At 34.9% G+C, this 21,529-nt stretch overlaps 3 protein-coding genes across 3 annotated transcripts; 2 read left to right on the top strand and 1 right to left on the bottom strand.

Moving 5' to 3' along the window:
• Nucleotides 1–1,669: 1,669 nt before the first annotated feature.
• LOC116128980 lies at nt 1,670–2,524 on the top strand. The gene is made up of 2 exons (XM_031414723.1): nt 1,670–1,848; nt 1,934–2,524. The coding sequence occupies exons 1-2, from the start codon at nt 1,761–1,763 to the stop codon at nt 2,257–2,259; spliced, it is 414 nt and encodes a 137-aa protein (XP_031270583.1). The 5' UTR covers nt 1,670–1,760; the 3' UTR covers nt 2,260–2,524.
• A 4,341-nt stretch (nt 2,525–6,865) lies between these two features.
• LOC116129044 lies at nt 6,866–10,601 on the bottom strand. Its single transcript, XM_031414789.1, has 2 exons — nt 10,252–10,601; nt 6,866–9,512 (listed from the first exon to the last, which is right to left on the bottom strand). The coding sequence occupies exon 2, from the start codon at nt 9,397–9,399 to the stop codon at nt 7,147–7,149; it is 2,253 nt and encodes a 750-aa protein (XP_031270649.1). The 5' UTR covers nt 9,400–9,512; nt 10,252–10,601; the 3' UTR covers nt 6,866–7,146.
• A 2,561-nt stretch (nt 10,602–13,162) lies between these two features.
• LOC116129043 (myosin-binding protein 1-like) lies at nt 13,163–19,639 on the top strand. The gene is made up of 4 exons (XM_031414788.1): nt 13,163–13,282; nt 14,459–16,412; nt 16,918–18,426; nt 19,134–19,639. Exons 2-3 carry the CDS (start codon nt 14,570–14,572, stop codon nt 18,399–18,401), a joined length of 3,327 nt encoding a protein of 1,108 aa, XP_031270648.1. The 5' UTR covers nt 13,163–13,282; nt 14,459–14,569; the 3' UTR covers nt 18,402–18,426; nt 19,134–19,639.
• Nucleotides 19,640–21,529: the final 1,890 nt, after the last annotated feature.

The raw sequence follows: 21,529 nt of genomic DNA on the forward strand, positions 1-21,529 counted from the left end.
GCTTCCTTTCATCTTCAGACCAGGTGGAGTGCGTCTTCTGTGGATTCCGTGAGTAGACTTCATTTCCAAGGAAATCGTCATTGTTCCTTAAATTTCTGCGTCTCCTCCCGCCGAATCAATAGAGGAAGAATATCACCATTTTTGTTCAATAAGATACCAAAGTGGATGATTGACTCATTCCATACTAGAAATAATCGCAGGAAATCTTTTGATAACACAGATTCCTATTGCTCAATGATATCCCACGATCAAGACAATTGGCTAAATCCTGTGAAACCATTTCATAGAAGTTCATTGATATCTTCTTCGAGGTACTCATCTAGTTTTCAGCTTCGGATCTCTAACTATGTTAGTGAGCCCTAAAATCAAAATTGAGCGGAGAGTTGATGAGCCCTAAAATCAAATTTCAGCAAGAGGGTGTTGAGTGTTTCAGTAAATATTTGATTATACACTCAGTAGAAGCTCAATGTCAGTTTCTTTTCTTTATTTTTGTTAAATAATGTGTGGATGATGTAATTGTAGTAATCAAAATGTGTCATTTCTTGCTGGGTTCTGTTTTTCAAATTTTGATTGAGTGTAACCCCACTTGTGTATTTGTGTTTAGTTGAAAAGGAAAAAGTATTTCATGTTTCAGTGTTTTTGTCTTTGAAAAGTTTCTTACTTTTTGTCTTTTGGAAATGAGATGAACTGTGTTTTTGCCTAAACATGATTCTCTTATGAGTGAAAATCAATTTCTTAACCCAACAACATAGAGGAAACCATAAGCTTCATCGTTTCTTAAATCTTGAAGAAACTCTTGAAGATGGTTTTACTGAAAAATATGATGACTGTGAGGAGCAAGAATGTTATACCGATGAATTAGAAAAGGGGAAAATGCAAAACCGAGTTCCAATTTGCAACAAAATAATATAATTAATAATAATATTAAAGAAGAAGGGTAATTTAGTAATCTACATAACATAACCATCAATTTAATTTCTCCAAACCAAACATATTAATATAACATACCCACTAATTTATTCTAACAAACCAAACACATTTCTCCAAACATTCTTGGTAATCTTCAAGGTAATCTATCTTTCCATTAATATAACATTCTCAATAATACAACATTCTCTGAACCAAACGCACCCTTAAAGTAATCTATCTTTCCATTTATGTAATATTCCCAGTAATACAATATTCCCGAACCAAACGCACTATTAGAATTATATGTAAAAGTTTAATTCTGACAGTAGGACTAAATGTTTGTGATCTTTGAACATATCTATATATAGTTCGAATTCTAATTTGCATAGGCCTATCTCTTATGTATTATTTGAATTTTTTTTTTTTGCAAAATTACAGGTTAATGTTTGTGTTATTACAAAATTACAAAGTTATGTTAATTACACTGCCAATAACGTCTAGAATATTTTTAATGAAATTAAGCACCTGATGCAAGCACTAGCATGTAGCACATTTTGAAGAATTTCTCAACATATGGAATACATATATTGCAATTACATGAGGATCATTTGCATAAAGCAATTCCTTGAATGTTTATCTGTAACCATTCATATAAAAGCAATAAATTCCTTGACTATCCAGGTTTATCAGGGGGACCCATATTGGAATATGTAAGCTTTTAGCTTTCATTCGATCAATTTTCAAACCCAAGGATCTTGTGCTGCTAAACTACTCATCCAAATCTCTATTTGTATCCTTGGTTGAGACATTTTTGTATTCCCAATCAGCTTAGATTAAGCGAGAGAAATTAAATGGGACAAAAAAAAAGCACTCCGTCTATGCTCAATCCGGGAGATCATATTTTTAGTAATAGGGCTGGGATTCTCTACTATCATCACGGTAAGTAATTTTCACTCACTATTATATTTAATTATAACTTTGTTCTAGTTCTTACGATTAATGTATTCTTCTTTTGCTATTATAGGCATATATGTGGGCGATGACATGGTGATTCATCTTATGGTAGCTGGAATTAAAAAAAGTTCATCTTCTTTGGGCCCAAAATGTGGCTACAATCGAGACAGAGATAGTGGAATTGTCAAAACTTGTCTTGACTGTTTCCTCGATAGCAACAACCTACATATCTTTGAATATTGTATGCCTTGCAAATCACCTGATGAAGTTATCAGTACTGCCATGGAGTTTCTCCAAGGAAAAGATTTTGGCGAGTACAACTTTGCATTTAACAATTGCGAGGATTTTGCATCCTATTGTAAAACAGGCCTTCGTTTATGTTCTCAAAGGGAATAGTTTGTCAGGACAGTGCGTCTTTTTCCGACGCCCGGAACCGGACCTGTGACCTCGATCCTTCAAGTCGCCCTGAGGATAAAGAGTTGGAACGATCTTGGACGGATACAGTTTCTACTTTTAGTCAAAGTTTTCAGATTTCTCCTGCATTAAAATATGTGTATGCAGTCAAATTCGAGTTCTAACGCAATGGAAGGATGTTTAAAATTCTTTCATAAAATAATTATAGAGTTATCTGACGAGTTTTATATAACTTGTCTTGAGTATGTACTACTAAAATATCATCATAAATAATTTGGAATTAAAAACTTTAGTAGATAATATTATCTATTGATGAGGACCGTCTTGCATAGAGATTATCATAGTGATAGCTAAACTGTTTAAATCTCTTGAGGGATAAAGAAATAATGTTAACAAATATGTATTGATTCTATAAATTACTCATTCTACTTTTTGATATTCGTACACCTTTCAGATTCATGTACGATCTCAAGATGCATACAAATTAATCTCTGGAATTTCTGACTCAATAAATATTGTATGTGTCCGTTTAGTCTTCCTGTGTAGAAACCAATAGTCACTTGATTTACTGCCCAGTTTTCTATCAAAACCATCTGTCTATACATATAAATTGGTAATATCCGTATTAAACAGTAGACAATCTGAAAGCAGAAGTATAGTTGAAAGAAGATAAAGATATGGGAGAACAACCATGCAAGGAAACCAGCAAGGACTTGCTGAAAAAGGGTGATCACATTTGTAGTGATAGGTTGAATGGTTTCTTCTATCATCATGGTTAGCTTCATTTTTTGCACTTCTAATTGGCTAATTATCTTATTGTTAATAAAGTGAGATGACGAATTGTTTAGTTAATCTTCTTACATTTGATAGGAATATATGTTGGGCACGGCATGGTCATTCACCTGAAGGGACCTAGAAAAGGAACCGGGAAATTCAGCAGCTCATCGTCTGCAATGAAAAGCTCCTCATCATCTGGATGGAAATCTGCATGTCCCTTTTCTCGTCAATGTTGTCAAAATAGTATCGAGGGTGGGATAGTAATAACCTGTGTGGATTGCTTCCTGGATGGCCACTCACTTTATGTGTATGACTAAAAATGCAGCACTGTGAGTAGGTATGTAGAGGAGCAAATGTCTTCTGTAAAGTCACCGCAGGATGTTGTCGATTTGGCTTATGGAGAACTTTATGGAAACAATATTTTCGGTGGGTACGACCTTTTGGATAGAAATTGTGAGCACTTTGGGACGTACTGTAAGAGAGGTGTGGCGTTTAGTATGCAGTCATTATGGGTGAGGGCGACGAGAAAAATCCTCAGCCCTTGGTTGAAGGATTTTGGTTTTTAGAAGTAACGCATTAAACTGCTGAAAAATCTTAGTTTAATAAACAAGAGTTCTGCAATGTCTAACTCTTCTCTGCTGATCATGCAAACAATTGGTCTTCTTTTTACTAATCAAGCATGTTCATGTTCATTATCATATCAAAGGAAAATTTTGTATGAATGTGCCTGGTCCGGAATGATGGCATTGAGCTTAAACTAATTTGAACCAAAAACTTACTATTGTTAGATTATGCTAGCTGTTTTTTAAGCGCTCTAGAAAGAACCTAACAAAGATGGATCTTCATGAGTACTTGGCATTTTCGGTTAATACTAACCTATCTCCTTGACTCCATGAACTGTACAGAGCGGCAGCTTTAGGGGACCACTAAAAGCGTGTCATATTAATTTTGCATTTTTAACGCTATTATTTGATGAAATTCTTAAGGATGACATCAAAGTACAAACAGAATAAAGTGGTAGAAATAATGAATAATTTGTAGCCATCGCTCGTGAATGAAAAGAACTCGAACGGATGAAAACTCCATTATGTATTGCAGCAAGAATAGGTTGTTTAAAAATGGAGGAAGTTCAAATAAATGCTCTAAAGAAATGAAGTGGAGGAATTGAAGCAGATGATAAGCTAACAAGAAAGGTGAACTTGGACAAGGGTACAACACTTAATGTTGCAGCCACATATTGCCCCTTAGAAATTGTGAGGCAACAAATTGCAGAAAACCCTGAACTGACAAATCTATAGTTTCTCAAAAATACATCTACTATTTCTAATTGAAATACCCTAAAACTGGTCAGCTTTTAGTCCAGAGCCACAGACACTAGTGATGTTAGATGTGAGGATGTGAGCAATTTCCATATATATCAGTCCCAGATGAAAGCTGAAACAAACTTAATTTAAAATCCTTGCATATATGTTGATTACATGATTACATGGAGAATTAAGTTATTCGATTTCTATGCTGGAAATTTTAAAAATCCTTATATGAGGCTTGTGGTCTAAGATAAGTTGTCATCTTAACGGTATTTCTTACATCAGTTCCCTTTGGTTTCCAAATGCTTAGTGAATTTCATTGAGTAATGCTAGGTTCACAACTTTCTCTCACAATTTTTGACATAACAGTTTATCATTGGTTAGCTCTCAAATAGACAGGTATTGACTTTGTGTGGCATCCTTGACCTATTTTGTGAGCTGTCACACCGAAAATTATAAGAGAAGGTTGTGACCTAACATCACCCAGTGAAATTGGACGCAACAGTGGCTTTTGTTAATTTTTGCTCACCTTTTTTAAATGTGTGACTTGAGTGATAAGAGTCCAAAAGACCTCGAGTTCTTCTCCCTTATGGTGACTTTAATTACTGTGACAATCTTTAATGATAGGGTACTTTAGCACCCTACCACCAAGTATGTTGGGGCTGTCTAAATATAAATGAGGAATCTTGAATCTCTGTCTTACAGTTTCTTGTTTTCCTTTGTGTAAAGAAATGTTCAGTAACTTAGCAGAGCAGAATATAAAAAGTTACTTTGCTAACCAAATACAAATACAATCTTGCCAGCCCTCTCACAAGATATTGGCTTCCATCTATCCTGCATACAATTCATCACATGCCACCCTCTTTTTCCCTTCTTTTCAATCAACTTTCTTATATTTCTTATGCTTCCTTTCATAGAATTTGACAGTGTGCTCTCTTTCGCAAATTATAATAAGGGAGAACGACATTTTTCCACCCAAGGTTTGACGAAACAACACTGTCCCATCCGTCAAGTTTCAAAATAACACTTTCTCACCATTCATTAGATTCTGTTAGTATTTTCTGTTAATATTTGATTGAAAAGACGAAAATACCCTTAAATAGTTTATTATAAATTAAAATTTAATTAAGTCAAAATCTTTACTCGATTATTTATTAGCTTAAGTGTAAAGATATCTTTTTTCCGTTGTTTATTTAATTAATTATGAATATTGAATTTATATATTAATTAGTAAAAATGAAAATCATTATATTATAAAAAACATTATAAATTTAGTAGGTTATTGAATAATAATGATGGGATATTGATGACATCATAAATAAATAAATAAATATTAAAATCATTTAACTTTAAACAATTCCATAGCATTACTCCTAATTTTTTAGGTGGGGTTAACTATTTTTTCTTTTTTTCTTTTTTAATATTTGACTTTTTGGGTAATTAAAAATAATAAAATCAAATATTTAAGCGTATTTTCATCTTTTCAGTAAAATATTAACGGAAGACATTACAGAACCTAGGGAATAGGGGTGTTCAAAAGAATAAATTAGAATCAAAATCGACGGGTATCTAGGATTTGGTTTCGGTTCCTACCCGGAACCGACTGTCAACGGGTAGGTTCTGGTTCCAAATTCTTGAAACTAGAATCGGGAACCGAGACTAATATAATATAAAATTAAAGAGCAAGGGGTTAATAAAAACTTTTGGAGAAAAAATAATGTGAATACATTTATATTTATATTTTATAATATTTAAAGTAAGTTGGTTTGACTTTCGAGAATCTATCTTCACAACGTAATGGAGTTTGTAATTTGTAATTTGTAATTTTATTTTTGTTAACAAGTGTCAGGTGGGGGCTATTTGTAAGTTTTTAAGGGTTTTTTCTATTTTAAAAACTTTTGGGGGGTCCTTGTAATTTTACAGGGTATCCAGAATCGAAACCGGAACCGTTGTTACAAGTTCCGATTCTGGGTACCTAGGAATTGGAACCATTGGTTCTGGTTCCAATTCCAAATTTCAAGGAACCGTCGGTTCCGGTTCTTTCAAAAAATGCAAGATACTCGGAACCGAACACCCCTACTAACGAAGGGTGGGAAAGTGTCATTTTGAAACTTAAGATGGGAAAGTGTTATTTTGAAACTTGAAGGGTGGGAAAGTGTCGTTTCGCCAAACCTTAGGTGGGAAAATGAAATGTTGTTCTCCCTTATAATAATTTGGAAAAGAATTGGCATACCGGGACAGGAAGCCATGGTTCTGCAATACAATGCATGTTCCATAATTGGCAACCTTAATAAACTGATGATTTGAATGTGTTAAATTTTTGAGGTAAAATTCTAATCGCATATGTGATGCGATTGCACGTCTCTATTTGATGTGTAATTTCTATTGTTGAAAAATCACCAAGATGTGCTTTACAGTGTACAACTTCTCGTTTCAGTTCATTCATACATTTTCCTGGCTTCCTACAAGCAGGTTTCTCATACAGCAGCATTTAGATGAAGAGCTGAGAATAAGCTAACAATTTACATCTCTAGCAGCCAAGAATACTAAAGATTTACATAATATCAAAAATTAAAATCTAGCCCATTGAATACTACTACCATGAATGCATTATTGAAGCGAACACTCATAAGATGACTGATAATGAGCTAAATCCACAATACTGTCAAGTCACATAAAATTAAGTTAAGCATTTACTTGAATCCTAATAACTACCAAGAACTACATGAACAATAATAAAAGAAGAATCCTTTTTCACAGTAGTGAACACACGTTCAACAGTAAACTAGATTGGTGCTGCACATGTTGTTCTAAAATGGCCTGTCTGATTGCAACGACTACAATGCACTACTCGCTTAACACGTCCCCTATCTTCTGCCCGAACTCGCTTCTTCCGTGGTCGACCAGGAGGCCTAAGTGATTTTGGTGGGTTGATAATAACCTCAACTGCTCTGTGTGCATTTGGATCTCCCTCTGACAACTCTTTCCATAGACTTTTATCTGGAATTGGATGAATAGTCTGCGAATATGTCTTTCTATAGGTTGCCACAGTGAAACAACTCTCAGTAAACCGATGGACATTCTGTCTACAAGAGAGGAGAGCAGCCACAGCATGAGCACAGGGTAAACCATACAGCTGCCATCCCCGACAAAGGCAGCAGCGGTTTCGAATGTCCACAATGTTTGTCCCTTCATGAGATATAACTTCAAACTCAGCTTCATTAGCACGAAGCACCTGATAAGTGCGTGCACGTTCTAGGGCTTCTGCAACACGTCTCTCAGCAGAAGGCACAAGAATTGATGTCCACTGCATGCTGGTCTCCCGGCGTTCATTGAACCAAGTCATGAGCTGCCTCCTAATGCACTCCATCATCTGAATGATAGGAAGCCCAGAGGCTTCTAAAATCCAAGTATTTAATGATTCAACTATGTTAGCTGTCAAATGACCAAACCGTGTCCCTTCAAAATAAGCTGTGGCCCACAAACGAGGGGGAATTCGCCGAATCCAGTAAGCAGCATCCTGAGATATCTCCTCAATCTCCAAAATTTTTGCTTCAAATTCAATCACAGTCAAAGCATGAGCAGCTTCCCACAAAAGGTTGACAAGCATTGTGTTATTGAACTCCTTGCGAAAGCTTTCACTCAAGTGACGCATGCAAAACCCATGAAAAGCAGTTGGAAAGTTTGCTTCCACTCCATCTACAATGCCCTTCTGCCTGTCTGACAAAATAGTAAGCCTTGGCATGTTTTCTGTATTAATTTCAAGCAGATTATGAAGTTCAGACAGAAACCACATCCAATTATCATCATTCTCCTCATCAACAACACCAAATGCCAAAGGAAACAGAGCGCCATCTCCATCAAAACCAGTAGCAAGAAGCAAAGTACCCAAGTATTTGCTTTTCAAAAATGTCCGATCAAGTCCAAGGAGGGGTCGACAGGCATTCAGAAAACCATAAATTGATGCCTGGAATGATATAAAGAGACGCTGAAAGCAGTTATCAGCTGGATTTCCATAAACAGAAGCAATACTCCCCGGATTTGTTCGTTTAACCTGTTCACAGTATTGAGGAAGCAAGCGATACCCTTCTTCAAAAGACCCACGCATGGCAGCCATAATCCGCTCCTTGCCTCGCCAGGCTTGCTTGTATGATAAGGTAATACCATGAACCCGATGAATCTCCTCCAATATCTCCTTTGGCTTATAATTAGGATTTTCCCTGAGCCGTTGCTCCACAGAATTTGCAACCCACTGAACTGAGGCTTGCTGATGGCCAAGGTGAGAAATTCCTCCACATGTATGGCTCTCATGAATGGTCCGGATTGTGAAGGTCGGAACACCTGGGAGCTTTGCAGCATGTATGCGCCATGGGCATCCCTCAGTTGCACATTTGGCAGTAAAACGAGTCTTGTCAGACTTTATGGTTTGCATTTCAAAGTGAAGGGCAATAGCTGTGTCCCTCAATGCCCTGCGGCAGCTCTTAACATCTGGGAACTCTTGCCCGACCACCAGCTCGTAAGTGGGATTTTGAGCAAGAGTGCGAGCCTGTATGACAGGAGTGCTAACCATAAGATGGGAATGGTGGAGACTCAAATCGTCGACAGGTTCTATTGCCATTTCATGGTGCTGGTCCACTGCTAATTCTAGATTCTCATCAAGATCTTGACTTTCTGAAACAGCCAATTCATTATGCTCAGCTAAAGCTAACTCATGACCTTGTTCGGTGAGAGCCAATTCATGGTCACCATGATCAGGTTTCCGTTCCATAGCTAACTCATTCTCATTTCCGTAGTCCTGACCATCTTCCTCTTGTTGGTCTTGGTTCTGTCCTAAACCCAAGTCATGATCATTAGGATGTCCTAAACCCAATTCATGGTTTTGCTGTCCTAAACCCAAATGATGCTCATGGGTTTGTCCCATTTCCATCTCATGGTTCTGGCCCAGACCCAAATTATGATTATGACCTAGTACCAACTGTTGGTTCTGCCCCATACCTAAATTGTGCCGTTGCCCAAGAATCAAATCGTGGTTCGCCATTGAAGAAATCAATCACGATATGTCACCAGCACAAAATCAGCTGTCAAAAGGAACTACGAGTTTGTATTCAGATGGTCAAAGACACTGCTCTTTCGATTTGTGTCAAAATATGCCTGAAAGTTGTTAAATAAATGTGACTGTTAAATCAAAAGTCATTCCATTTATTTCAAATCCAGCACAAATACTCAAAAGGAAAAACAAGTCTCGTCCCACATAATGACCCCAAACATGTCCCAAAACAAAAGGAAAAGAAATGCAAACATAACAAAATTTTCCATACATGACATTGACATAAGAAACTGGGCAAACCAAATTTCAAACCTCCTAACACTGTTTTACATTGAATTTGCAAGCTCCTTATCAAATAATAAACCATGAAATTTCAGACTTTGTTATATGATTTCAGTAAGACTTGTAGCAACTCAGCAGTTTTAAACAGAAAAAAGATACCAAATCAAACAGTCCACCTAAGATGCTAATCTTTTAATTCTCAAACCTTGCAAAGCCTGATGAACATCAATAACCTAATATGTCTCCAAATTGTCCATAAAATATATTTATTTCTGCAACTATAGCCACAATAACCAAAATATAGAGAACATAATGCAATAAACATCAATCTAAAGCCAAAAATCAAGAGCAGTAAACACAATCACATAATTAACAACAATCCTTCAAAAAAAAAAAAAAAAATTAAAGCAAAATAAACAAATCTCAACAGAACCCAATTCATTTTTATTAATCAAAACAGCCATAAAACCCAATAAACCCCACCAAAAAATAGAAACATGACAAAATAACAAAAACCCACAAAGAAAAGTCTCAACAGTGAACATAAAATCAAAAAATTACCTGAACTTCACAACGCACATGGAAACGTAACTAGGCCCAGAAACCGCACCCACTTAAAATAAACTGAACAAGCGAAAAACAGGAAGTGGGTATCACTAAAGACGAAGGAAGAAGCAAGAACGCGACACCACACGACACGGCAAGGAACGAGTGGGAGTTGGGACGGAGTAAAGAATTAGGGTTTGTGGGAATTGGGGGAAATTTGAAAAAATGGAAAGAAGGAAAATTGGCGGGTAAATTGATCTGGTAAATACCAAGAGAAGAGAAGGGCAGTGAAGAGTGGTGGCAAGGGTGGGATTGGGAAAGGGAATTACAGGGGCAGAAGAGGGAGAGTGGTGAGGGATGAGAAGGGAAATCCAAAGCTTATTGTTGTTTGCGATAAACACAAGGGTATATATGTCATAATTTGCTAGGTTTTTCACATTTACTGTTTTGGCCCTATTATTTTTTCTTTAAGTTAATTAATAAAATATATGGGTTTGTTCCTATTTTTCCAACTCCAGTAATAAGTCTTTACCTAAAATAAAGAGATGGATTTTTTTTTTTTTTAAATAATTAAAAAAGGAGAGAAAAATATGAAAAACGATATAAAGCTTTTTGTGATTTGAATCTAGACTTAATAGTTTTAAAATATGAAAATGATTAATTAATTAGGTAAATTTTGAATTAATAATTGTTCAAATTAATTTGGGAGATTATCCAAATAAGTTTTGTGGTTGTGTGAATATCGTTATCATCATATAACATCAATCACTCTTTTTGCAAAATTCAACACTCAACATTATACTTATAACATCAATTAATTATCTTTTTTATACCTCACAAATTAATTTTTCAATTAATTATGGAAATTTGCTTTTATTTGAAAAAAAAAAAAAAACTAGTTTTATTTGGTCCAATAATGTAACATATTGCCGAGCGTTATTGATCTTTAAAAGTTTAAGAAAATTCAATTCATGAGAGAATTCTTATTTTATCAACTCTTTATCCATAAAAATAAAGTGAAGTTTCATAAACTCTTAAGTTCAAGTCCCCCAAACACTAATAGGAGGTGTCTACTAGGACTCTTACCTGATCGATAGTTTCAAAATCCCAAGAAATTAGTTGAAGTATACGTGAGTTGACCCGAATACTCTCGGTTATTTAAAAAAAAGTTTACCCATAAAAGTAAGGTTGATTCATCTTGTGTTTGTTTGTATCATACCTAATTTTATATAAACCAATTCACCATTATTCAAGTGTGTTGTGACATCACAACAATTTTTCTTCTTTTCTTTTCTTATATTTATTTATTATTTAATACAAAATTAGTTCTTATATATACCCTATTATTAGTGTAATTTTTATTTTGATTACATCTAAAATTTAAAAAAAAATTATTCATATTTTCATGTTAAACTTACTTTGAAACCATTAACAAATACTCAGCAAAACTTATAAAAGATAAATATCATGTAAAGTATAATATCCTCCATCTACCTCGTTGAGTGGGGTTAGGTAAAAACAATACGTGACGAACGTAATTCTCCGAACCCTATTTTAAGAAATGAGTAAAGAATAATGGCCTGAAAAACTACAATAGTTGGTATATGTTTTTTTTTTTTTTTAATATTTAGTAACCATTTTTTTTGTTCATCTTATATAGAACTTTTCAAAAGTACTAAAAATCTCCAAAAATTCAATGTTTTAAAACTTCATTACATCTTTTTTTAGTCACAAACAATTCTCGAATTCTAATTAAATATAGACTATAGCCACTAAAACAAACTTCAAATATTCAAGCCGACCACACTTTTTCTGTAATTAAATATATCATTTCTCTAGTGTGATAACATAATCAAACTATTAATTTCATCTTTCTTTATTAATAATTCTCCTTATTATTTCAAAGATTATAAGGTTCAATAAAAGTTCAAGTTTAGAACTCAAACATAACCAAAGTTCATTGTTTCTTGTTTTCAAAAAATAGCAATATTTAACAACAATTCCAGTTTCAAACTCGGGCTCGCTAAGTATATACAGAGATTTTTGGAATTTAAAAGAAAAAATTATGTATTATTAATGGATTTATTAAATAAAATCCTATAAATTAACATTATTATTTTAATATATATTGTCTTAATTTTTTTAAAATTATTTGAAATTGTTCCTCCTAAATGGAAACGTTGCCGGCATGACTAAAATGACACCTATACCATTTTCAAAAATATCACTCTCGCCCAACATGCCAAAGACCTGAATAACCAAGTCAACACGGTTTTGGAACCAACAAGAACAAGGTCATTTTGGTAAAATACAAATATTTCAGGTGGTTTAACTGTCAAATCATTCTTACTCATTTCCCATGCTGCCTTCTCAACTACCTCACAGATTTCATTGGTCGGCGCCCCCGCCAACCTCCATTTTCGTTAGTCGGTCACTTTATTTCATCACCCGCATGTCATAATTGCTTAATTAACCATCTTTTTCAAATGGGTAATTACTATTAGTCCAAAATTAGGATTAATCTCGACTAAAATTTATACAACTAATTTTACTTTTTAATTTTCTCATGATTTTATAAATTTTCAATACGGTTTTTGAAGTACTGGAATTCACTTGGAATTTTAATTAAGTAAATGGAAATTAATCACCATAATTTTCTCATAATTTTTTTCATATACTGAGTACTTGAAAAAAAAAAAAAAAAAAAAACTATTTTGACAGTTCAATTGAATTGGAATGAACGGAAGCACTTTTATTTTTGATGTTAAACTTTCGGTACATGTCGTTTTCTCTCATCGGCAGCCGACTTTTTGGCTTTTGTCGGCTATGTATGTATTTCTTTTGATTTATTTATTTTATATAAAGTGAAAACTACGTGCACTCTTGTTTGTATATATACAAAAACATTTGTTTTTCTTCGTTTCAATCTTTGTATCTTTAGCAACTACTACATGGGTTCTGTTCTTTGTCGTCAATTTCAATCTGGGTCTCTTTGATTTTATGCTTTCCTTCTGAATCTCCTTGTTCTTTCGCCTCACATGACCAGGTAACTTTTTTTTTTCTTTTTTTTTTTACAGTTTTGTTGTTTGAGATTTTTTTGTTGACCTTTTTCGTTGAATGATGAGGTGGATTGGATTGTCATCGGTGTTGATTATATATTAGAATTGAGTTTGTGATTGTGATGTTGGCTATCAAGTTCTAAGTTTTGGATGAATATGATCGTTGCATTGATTGCTGTGAAGTGTTGGATTTTAATGAGAATTGGGTTGATAAACTTTTTTAAGCTATGAAAGTTTTACTCTTTTTTTTTTTTGGTGGTCCTTATGGTTTCTGTTTATGGCTATATTATGATGGCTATTGATTGATCTTTGTAGTTTTGTCATCTTTTGCTTTTGGCTTACGTTGGCCTGTTCATGAGTATTGGTCTTTTGCAAGGGGTGGGTTTAAGGTTTAAGTTTGCTGAGTTTTTGTGTTTCTTTGTTAACAATATGGCTTGGTAGCTTCTGGTTTGTCATCTTCTCAAGTTTGGAGTTGTTTTGATCTCCTCTAATGAGCTTGGCTTTGGTAACTTCTTGTTTTAACCATATGTTAGTGTTCTTGTGAGACTGATCTTCCCAGAAATGTTTTTCTTTCATTTGCTTGTTATCCTATTAGCGTGACCTGTAAGAAAATCTAGTTTATCTTCAATATAAATTTTGGTTTGTGAGGTTCAGATTTCTGGTGCATGTCGGTTTTCTGGCGAGTAGGACTTTCCTGAGGAAATGAGTATTTTTTTATAATTAGTAATCTTGAAAAGAGATGGATTCATCTGACTGTTTATCTGTGTGTGGATATAATATCAGTTATGGTTTATTAGCTTCTTATTCAAGGCATATTTTAGAGTTTTCATTGATTTCGAGAGCCTGCATGGGAAATGGGTCAATTTCCAAATATAGTGTTTTGTTTTTTGGCTTAAAATCTTTTATTGGTACCAATCATATTCATTAGGTAAACAATCATATTCATTAGGTAAAGAATTATATTTTGTTAAATTCTATGTATGATTGTTAATGCTATAGCTTCTTTTGTTGATGCGTTGTAATAGCCATTCACGTTGAAGTGTTCTGTTTTCATCTTGTTTAGTTTTAGCTTTATGATGTGGGGAAAGTGTGAACTGCTATTGTTTTGCCGTTGTTTCTTCTATTGGATCTGATTTGTTTTATTTGTCCAATGATGGTTACAGTGTTGTTCTTGTCTGGGATTTTTTAATTTCCTTTTAGGAGGATTGGAGTTTCGTGCATTTCAGCTTTCAAGGAATTAATCCCTTTCTAAAGCCACTTGATTTTGCTAGGGCATGGCTGCCAGGGGAAATTCAGCTGTTAAACAACAGAGAACTTCCCAGGGTTTTCGCAGAGCATTGGCATCGGCTATTCTTGAATGGTTGCTGATATTTTTCTTGTTCATCGATGCTATATTTTCATATTTAATTACTAGATTTGCCTGTTATTGTGAATTGCAAACCCCCTGTCTGCTTTGCTCAAGACTTGATCATGTTTTGGGCAAAAAAAAATTAAAATGTTATTGGGATTTGTTCTGCGGCAGTCATAAGTTGGAAATCTCATCCTTAGGTTTCTGCCATGTGCACAATAAGCTTGTTGATGTCCATGGAATGTGTGAAAATTGTTTGTTCTCATTTGCCACAGTCAACAAGTCCAACACTGAAACATACAGGTTATTGGTTGGTAAGTTAGGGGAGGATTATAGCTTTGGATTTGATGAGGAACCATTGCCTCAGGGTCATCACAACAATAATCAATCAAGTGTTAAGCATTGTTCTTGCTGCAATGAACCATGGATCCCAAGAGGGTATGCCCAGAAACTTATACAGACTAAATCAATTGGGTCAGAGACTTCTGAACTTGATTTGCCTGTATCAGATGCTGGTGAACATAGCCTGCATTACTTGAAGAAGAGAAATGAAAAACGATCAATTCCAATAAGAGCTACTCACGTGGAGAGTAGCGGGCCAGATCCGCTGTCTCATGTAGGATACACAGAGCTGAAGATTACTTCAGATACTGAATCTGAAGTTTTATCTGATGACGATGATGCAGATGCTGTAATCCATGAAACTAGTGGTCCCAAGGATGATCTTGCACACAAATGTGTGCATTCGGAGCCTCACGTTATTACCCTATCACATGAATCAGTTTTAGAAAAATTAATAGATCCCGCCATTGCACCTGAGCCTTTAATTCCATTCTCACAGTTACAATCAGATATCATCCTCCCCGATAATGACAAATCTGTTGCATCTACTACCGCAGTTAGACACAGCTTGGAGGAACTTAGGGAACAGATTGGCTTCAAGGCTGATCCTTCTGAACTTACTGAGCTGATTTCCCTCAATGATGTTCCTTCCTCATCAAATGCAGAAAAAACTTCTATTGATGTCTCAATAGACAGTGAGCTGATCAACCATAATGTCCCTCCACCATCAAATTTCAGGGAATCTCTTTTTCAGGTAACCGAAGAGATGAAGCTTATTTCCCTTGATGAGGTATCTCCACCATCCAATGCTGAAACTCCTGTTAACGAATCAGAGGAGACTGGGCTTAATTATCATAATGTCCCTCCACCATCAAATTCAAGGGAATCTCTTGTTGATGCAACTGAAGAGAGCAAGCTTATTTTCCTTGATCAGGTTCATCTCTCATCAGATGCTAAAAGACCTGTTCATTTATCAGAGGAGAGCAAGCTTATTTCCGCCAATGATGTTCCTTCTTCACCAAAGGGCAGGGATACTCATCCTGAATTGTCAAAAGATGGCAAAGTTATTCTCCCTGATGATATCCCACCAATGTCTAATGCTGCTCAATCTCCTATTGTTGTATCAGAAGAGAGCAAGCTTATTTCTGTCAGTAACATCTCTTCAACTGGCATGGATACCCCCTCTGAAATGTCAAAAGATAGCAAAGTTATTCTCCTAGATGATGTCCCACCAGTGTCTAATCCTACTGAATCTGCTGTTAATGTATTGGAGGAGAGCAAGATTATTTCTGTTGATGATGTTCCTTCACCATCAAATGGTAGGGATACTCCTGAAGTGTCAGAAGACAGCAAGGTTATTCTCCCTGATGATGTCCCACAATTGTCCAACGATACTGGATCTTCTATTGAAGCAACAAAAGAGAGCTGTAAGTTATATCTTTTTGAATTTTTCTTTATTAATTTTGATCAATTTGCATATCATATTCTCCTCATGCAGTCGTGCATCTATAACAAATTTGGTGCCCATCCTCTAGAACTTCTATAGAATAAGTTCTTAGTTAGCTATCAAAAACTAACTTAAATTATAGCTTTGTATACATAATTATTAAGGTCTTATCCTTTTGTTTGCGGTGCATTAATACATATATTCAAGGATGTATAAAAGATTAAATGCATTTTCCATAAACTGAAGAACTTACTTCCAAATATCAGATATGTTTAAGTGTGAGATATAACAGAGGGTGATAATTGAATTATTGGCATCTGATACAGAAATGATATTGTTTTAGAAGTATTCAATCTATGGAGAGTACAAAGCTCTCAAATTGAAGCCTGAATTACATATCATTTGTGCTGTTAAAACACCTGAAATGCTACAGCACTAATGGCTATTGTCTGACCATTTATCTTGTTTCATATCCTTTTTTCTAGGTGTTTCAAGAAGTGATGAAAATGAGGAGACATCTAACTGCAAGGCTGGAAGTGAGCCAAATACATCAAATGAACCAGTTACGGAAAGAAATTCTGTTTCCAGCGATACTGGTCTGCAAGCTTCCAATTTATTGGACCTCAGCGATGCTTATAAGGTAGCAGTTGGAAACCGAGGAAGACAGTTGTCTGGTCTGCTTGCTGAACAGTGGACTGGGAAGGATTCTTCTAGACTTAGTGAAGATCTGAAGCTCTTGTTGTCACAACTATCTGCCACTCGAGGGTTTGAGCAGGTACTGCCTGATATGAGTCCTAAAGTGTCTTTCAATAGTGATGATTCTAGCTCTAATGGGATGCAACTTCTTCAAAAGAGGATTTCACTTGAGAGAAATGAATCTGGTTTTGAATCTCTGGACGGAAGCACTGTCAGTGAAATTGAAGGTGAAAGTGTGGTTGATCGATTGAAACGGCAGGTTGAGCATGATAAAAAATTATTGAGTGCTTTGTATAGGGAGTTGGAGGAAGAAAGAAATGCCTCAGCTGTTGCTGTAAATCAATCAATGGCAATGATTACTAGACTGCAGGAGGAGAAGGCGTCTCTCCACATGGAAGCCTTGCAGAACTTGAGAATGATGGAAGAGCAAGCTGAGTATGACATGGAAGCACTGCAAAAGACAAATGACCTTCTAGCAGAGAAGGAGAAAGAGATTCAAGATCTAGAAGAAGAGCTTGAGTTTTATCGAAAGAAGTTTCCAAATGTATATACGGTGGAGAACATGTTGGAGCCAACTCATGACTGCAAGGAAAGAGAGATCAGAATGGATCATTCAAAAGATACTTGTGGTGAAGATAGGGCAGCTACTCTTACAAACTCAGTTATCAAAAATCTTGAAACAGATATGCCATCTGACGATACGAATACAGCTGCTGTGAAGAATTCACTGTTAGAGTTTGAAGATGAAAGGTCCTATATTTTACGAAGTTTGAAAAAATTGGAGAAGAAGCTTTATATGTTCTCATATAATGGGCTTTGCTCAGACTTGGTTAATGGTGAATATTCTGGAAATGGAGTTAATGTAAGTGATTCAGAGGATATCAACTGTAATGGGGTTCCTCTAGCAAACAGCAGAACAGAATGGAGTGACTTGTCAATGGTAAATAATGCATCTGCATCAAGAGGGAGTCCACGTGCTCATGGACATGTTTCCTCACATGAAAAACCTCAGCTCACTAGTGAGGAAAATACCGAATTGAATTGCAGTGGGCAAACTCCTGTCCTTTGTGGAGGGACAGATTTAGCTTCTCTTGGTAATGAGGTTGCTGATCTGAATGAGAGGTTGGAAGCACTTGAGGCAGATCAGAACTTTCTTGAGCTCACAATTAAATCACTCAAAAATGAAGAGGGAACTAGATTCATTCGGGAGATAGCTTCTCACCTACAAGAATTACGAAGGATTGGTTTAAGAAGAGATGAAACTTTTGCTTGAGGCTATATGCATAATCATCTCCAAGGTGAACACTTCAGTTTTCTACTCATGTCAACACCTTTGTATACTTTAATTCATCTTATTCTTCTTTATTTCTTACCGACGGTGGAAATTAATTGTCGAAATGATCCATGTTAGTATAGTGGTAAGTAGATTTTATAGTTTCACTAAAGTAACTTAGTTTGTTGGTGAGTAATGCGAAGATTGTACAAATGTAGCTATTTTGTACACAAATTCTTATATACATATAAGTCTACATGCAGACTATACAGATACCTCATTTTATGAGAAACAAACACACACAGAGACACTCAAATGACTACTAATTAGCAATTAGTAACTAGGTTATTTCATCAGTAGATTAAGTTTTTCTGTTTCTAATGTGCTTTATTTTGGGTTTAACAGTTACCTTTTAGTCTTTGAATATTTACTAATTTATCTTATAGTTAAGCATAAGATGATTGGTTAAAGCTGCTCTCCCTTTGGTAATGATAAAAAGTGACTTTATATTTTCAAGGACCTGTATTAATAGTAGATATTAATTCCAATTTTGACTGAAAATGAAGTTTTATATTTTAGGCTAGTAGAATGGTGCACAATGAAGTTTAGATTTGGTCACGTTATAGTTGTTAGTTTGTTCCATGAATTTTGAAGTTTATATGTATTCTGCAATCCAATTTTGTTATTCACAAAGACAAGTTTTAATCCTCAACTTACTTGTTCGTTCACCAGATTCCTGCAATGCATTGATGATCAAGAAAGAAGGTCAAAGTGTACTACAGTTATGGCAATGAAGACCGGTAATTAATTGTACAGCATCACAGGCTTGCTTTGTTCATATACAAAGACTTCAATAGGTTTTGACTTCATAAGGTGTGCTTCCGTTTTTCATATTGGCTCTTTATTTTTTTTATTTTTTTTTTTTTGGGTTCCTTTCGCTAGGTTCCTTGTTTATTATACTACGGCTAACATTCAAGCATCAAGCGGTTGGTGAGGTATTTTTTTTTTCCCACTTTGTAATTTATTTTTTTTCTTTTTTCCCTTTAATTTGGGGAGTGAGTGAGTGATTGTATTGTACAAGTTCTTGTGTAAAGTCAACACTATTCTTCATTGGAAAGGTTGGGGAGTGAGTGAATGAGTGATTGCATTGTAAAAGTTTTGTGTAAAGTCAACAATAAAAAGGTTGAAATCAGTTACAATTCTGCATACCAATTTGATTTGCTTCTTTAATTGCTCAAGTTTTTTTGTAATTTATTTGGTGTGTTAGCTGCATTAGCATGCATTTTAGTGTCCATTGTCTTAAGTTTTGCTTCATGACTTCTGCAGACACAAGGGTGGAAGGTCTGTGTAATCCTGTGAAATAAAAAATCTATATTTGGAAATGAATTCCATTGAACCCAGAAATGATACGTATAGGAATTATCAATAGCTTGATTGTTTTGCTACTGTATCTTCCAAAGGGAAAAAAAAAAAAATCTCGTTCCTGGATCTGAAAGAGAATACTTAAGTTCTTCCAATAAATCAAAAGTGTATCATGTCTAAATCTAACTAGGGTTTGCAGAAGTGAAGGAGTTGGCTAGAAGAAAGAGGGATTCTAATTATAAGATATCTAATGAAATTGTTGTTGGAATTGAGATTTTATTCAAAGAGAATGATATAGAAGTGTGGAGTTTCTTTTTGTAACTTTTTTTTTTGGTTAAATAAAATCATCTTAAATCTCAAAATTACTATTGCCAATATTTTACCAGCATTTTTAGATATCTTTACATGATTATCCCACCCAGGGTTGTCCGCTTGCGAGTAGGTTCGGCTCGTTAAATACTTAGACTTGTGATTGGCTCGTAGTAGGGTCGAGTCGAGTTTGAGTATAACCCGTCGCAGAAACCTATATTGGACCCTTTTACAGGCCATCCAGGGGTGGTTGGTTAGATTTACCATTATTATCGTTAACTTATAATATTGAGGTTGAAAAGATGTTTAATTTAAAATTTTGAAGGAAATAAACTTAATGAAATTTCATATTATATATATATGTTTATTTTACCATCAATCTTTACAACTGTTATAATTTTAGTGATGTAATTTGCAAGAAGATAAACTAAGAAAGACTGAAAGTAAATGAACATAATAGAAAGGGCTGAAATAAGAAGATTTTTTTATATCTGTTTTATCAATTGTGTTGTGTACATAGAATGCAAGAAATGGACTGAGTTTATAGTCATTGCCAACCAACAAACCGCCCACAAGAATCAATTACACAACTACCTCTTAGTAGTTTGACGGTTCGCTTGTATTACTCAAGAGGTTTTGAGTTCAAATCTCCATAACTACTAATAAGGGATAGCAACTAGAGGTGGGTCATTAACTTCAAAGTCCCGGGGGACTAGTTGAGGTATGCATAAGCTGGTACGAACACCTCCGATACCCCAAAAAAAAAAAAAAAAAAAAATCAATTCTTATAATGATAACAATGTCTGTTGTACATCTACCCTTTATAGATAATTGCATTTAACTTTACTTAGAAAAAACCCAATGAGACAGAAACCTAAGTAAGGAAATACAATTCTATGATGAGCAGAAAAGTGGTGTTGGACGTGCTTAATATTGCCTTATTAAAAACCTCATTAGAAAAACCTAGTAGAACAAAACCTAATTAAGGGAAAATAGTACAATACATATATGTCCATTACAATAATTATTTCTAAATTGCCCCTAATTGATGCTCTCCTGATCAACATTCCTCCTCATAATGACAAAATTAACTTAGTTGCTTACTAAGCGGACGTATACCAATGTCATACACTAACTTTTCAAATATTGATGTTGGTAAGGTCTCAGTCAACAAATTTACAAGATTATCATTAGAACGTATTTTTTTACATCAATCTCTTGACTCTGTTCGAGTTTGTGAGTGTAAAAGAACTTTAGTGAAATATGCTTAATTTTGTCTCCCTTGATATATCTCCCTTTGACTTGAAGAATATGTGCTACATTGTCTTCCTTTATGATTGTAAGAGTTTACAAAGTACATCGTAACTTGTATGTACTTTTGATATAATGGATGACAGATTTTAATCATATGCATTCTCGACTGGCTTCATGAAGCGCAAGAATCTCGGATGATTGGA

Source organism: Pistacia vera, unplaced genomic scaffold (assembly GCF_008641045.1).
Source record: "Pistacia vera cultivar Batoury unplaced genomic scaffold, PisVer_v2 Contig206, whole genome shotgun sequence".
NCBI classification, from domain to species: Eukaryota; Viridiplantae; Streptophyta; class Magnoliopsida; order Sapindales; family Anacardiaceae; genus Pistacia; species Pistacia vera.

Excerpts from the sequence above, each read along its gene's own strand:
- LOC116128980 (XM_031414723.1), top strand. The coding sequence starts at position 1,761 with ATGGGACAAAAAAAAAGCACTCCGTCTATGCTCAATCCGGGAGATCAT. Across the intron at positions 1,849-1,933 it reads GATTCTCTACTATCATCACG|GCATATATGTGGGCGATGAC; the intron begins GTAAGTAATTTT and ends TTGCTATTATAG.
- LOC116129043 (XM_031414788.1), top strand. The coding sequence starts at position 14,570 with ATGGCTGCCAGGGGAAATTCAGCTGTTAAACAACAGAGAACTTCCCAG. Across the intron at positions 16,413-16,917 it reads TGAAGCAACAAAAGAGAGCT|GTGTTTCAAGAAGTGATGAA; the intron begins GTAAGTTATATC and ends CCTTTTTTCTAG.
- LOC116129044 (XM_031414789.1), bottom strand. The coding sequence starts at position 9,399 with ATGGCGAACCACGATTTGATTCTTGGGCAACGGCACAATTTAGGTATG.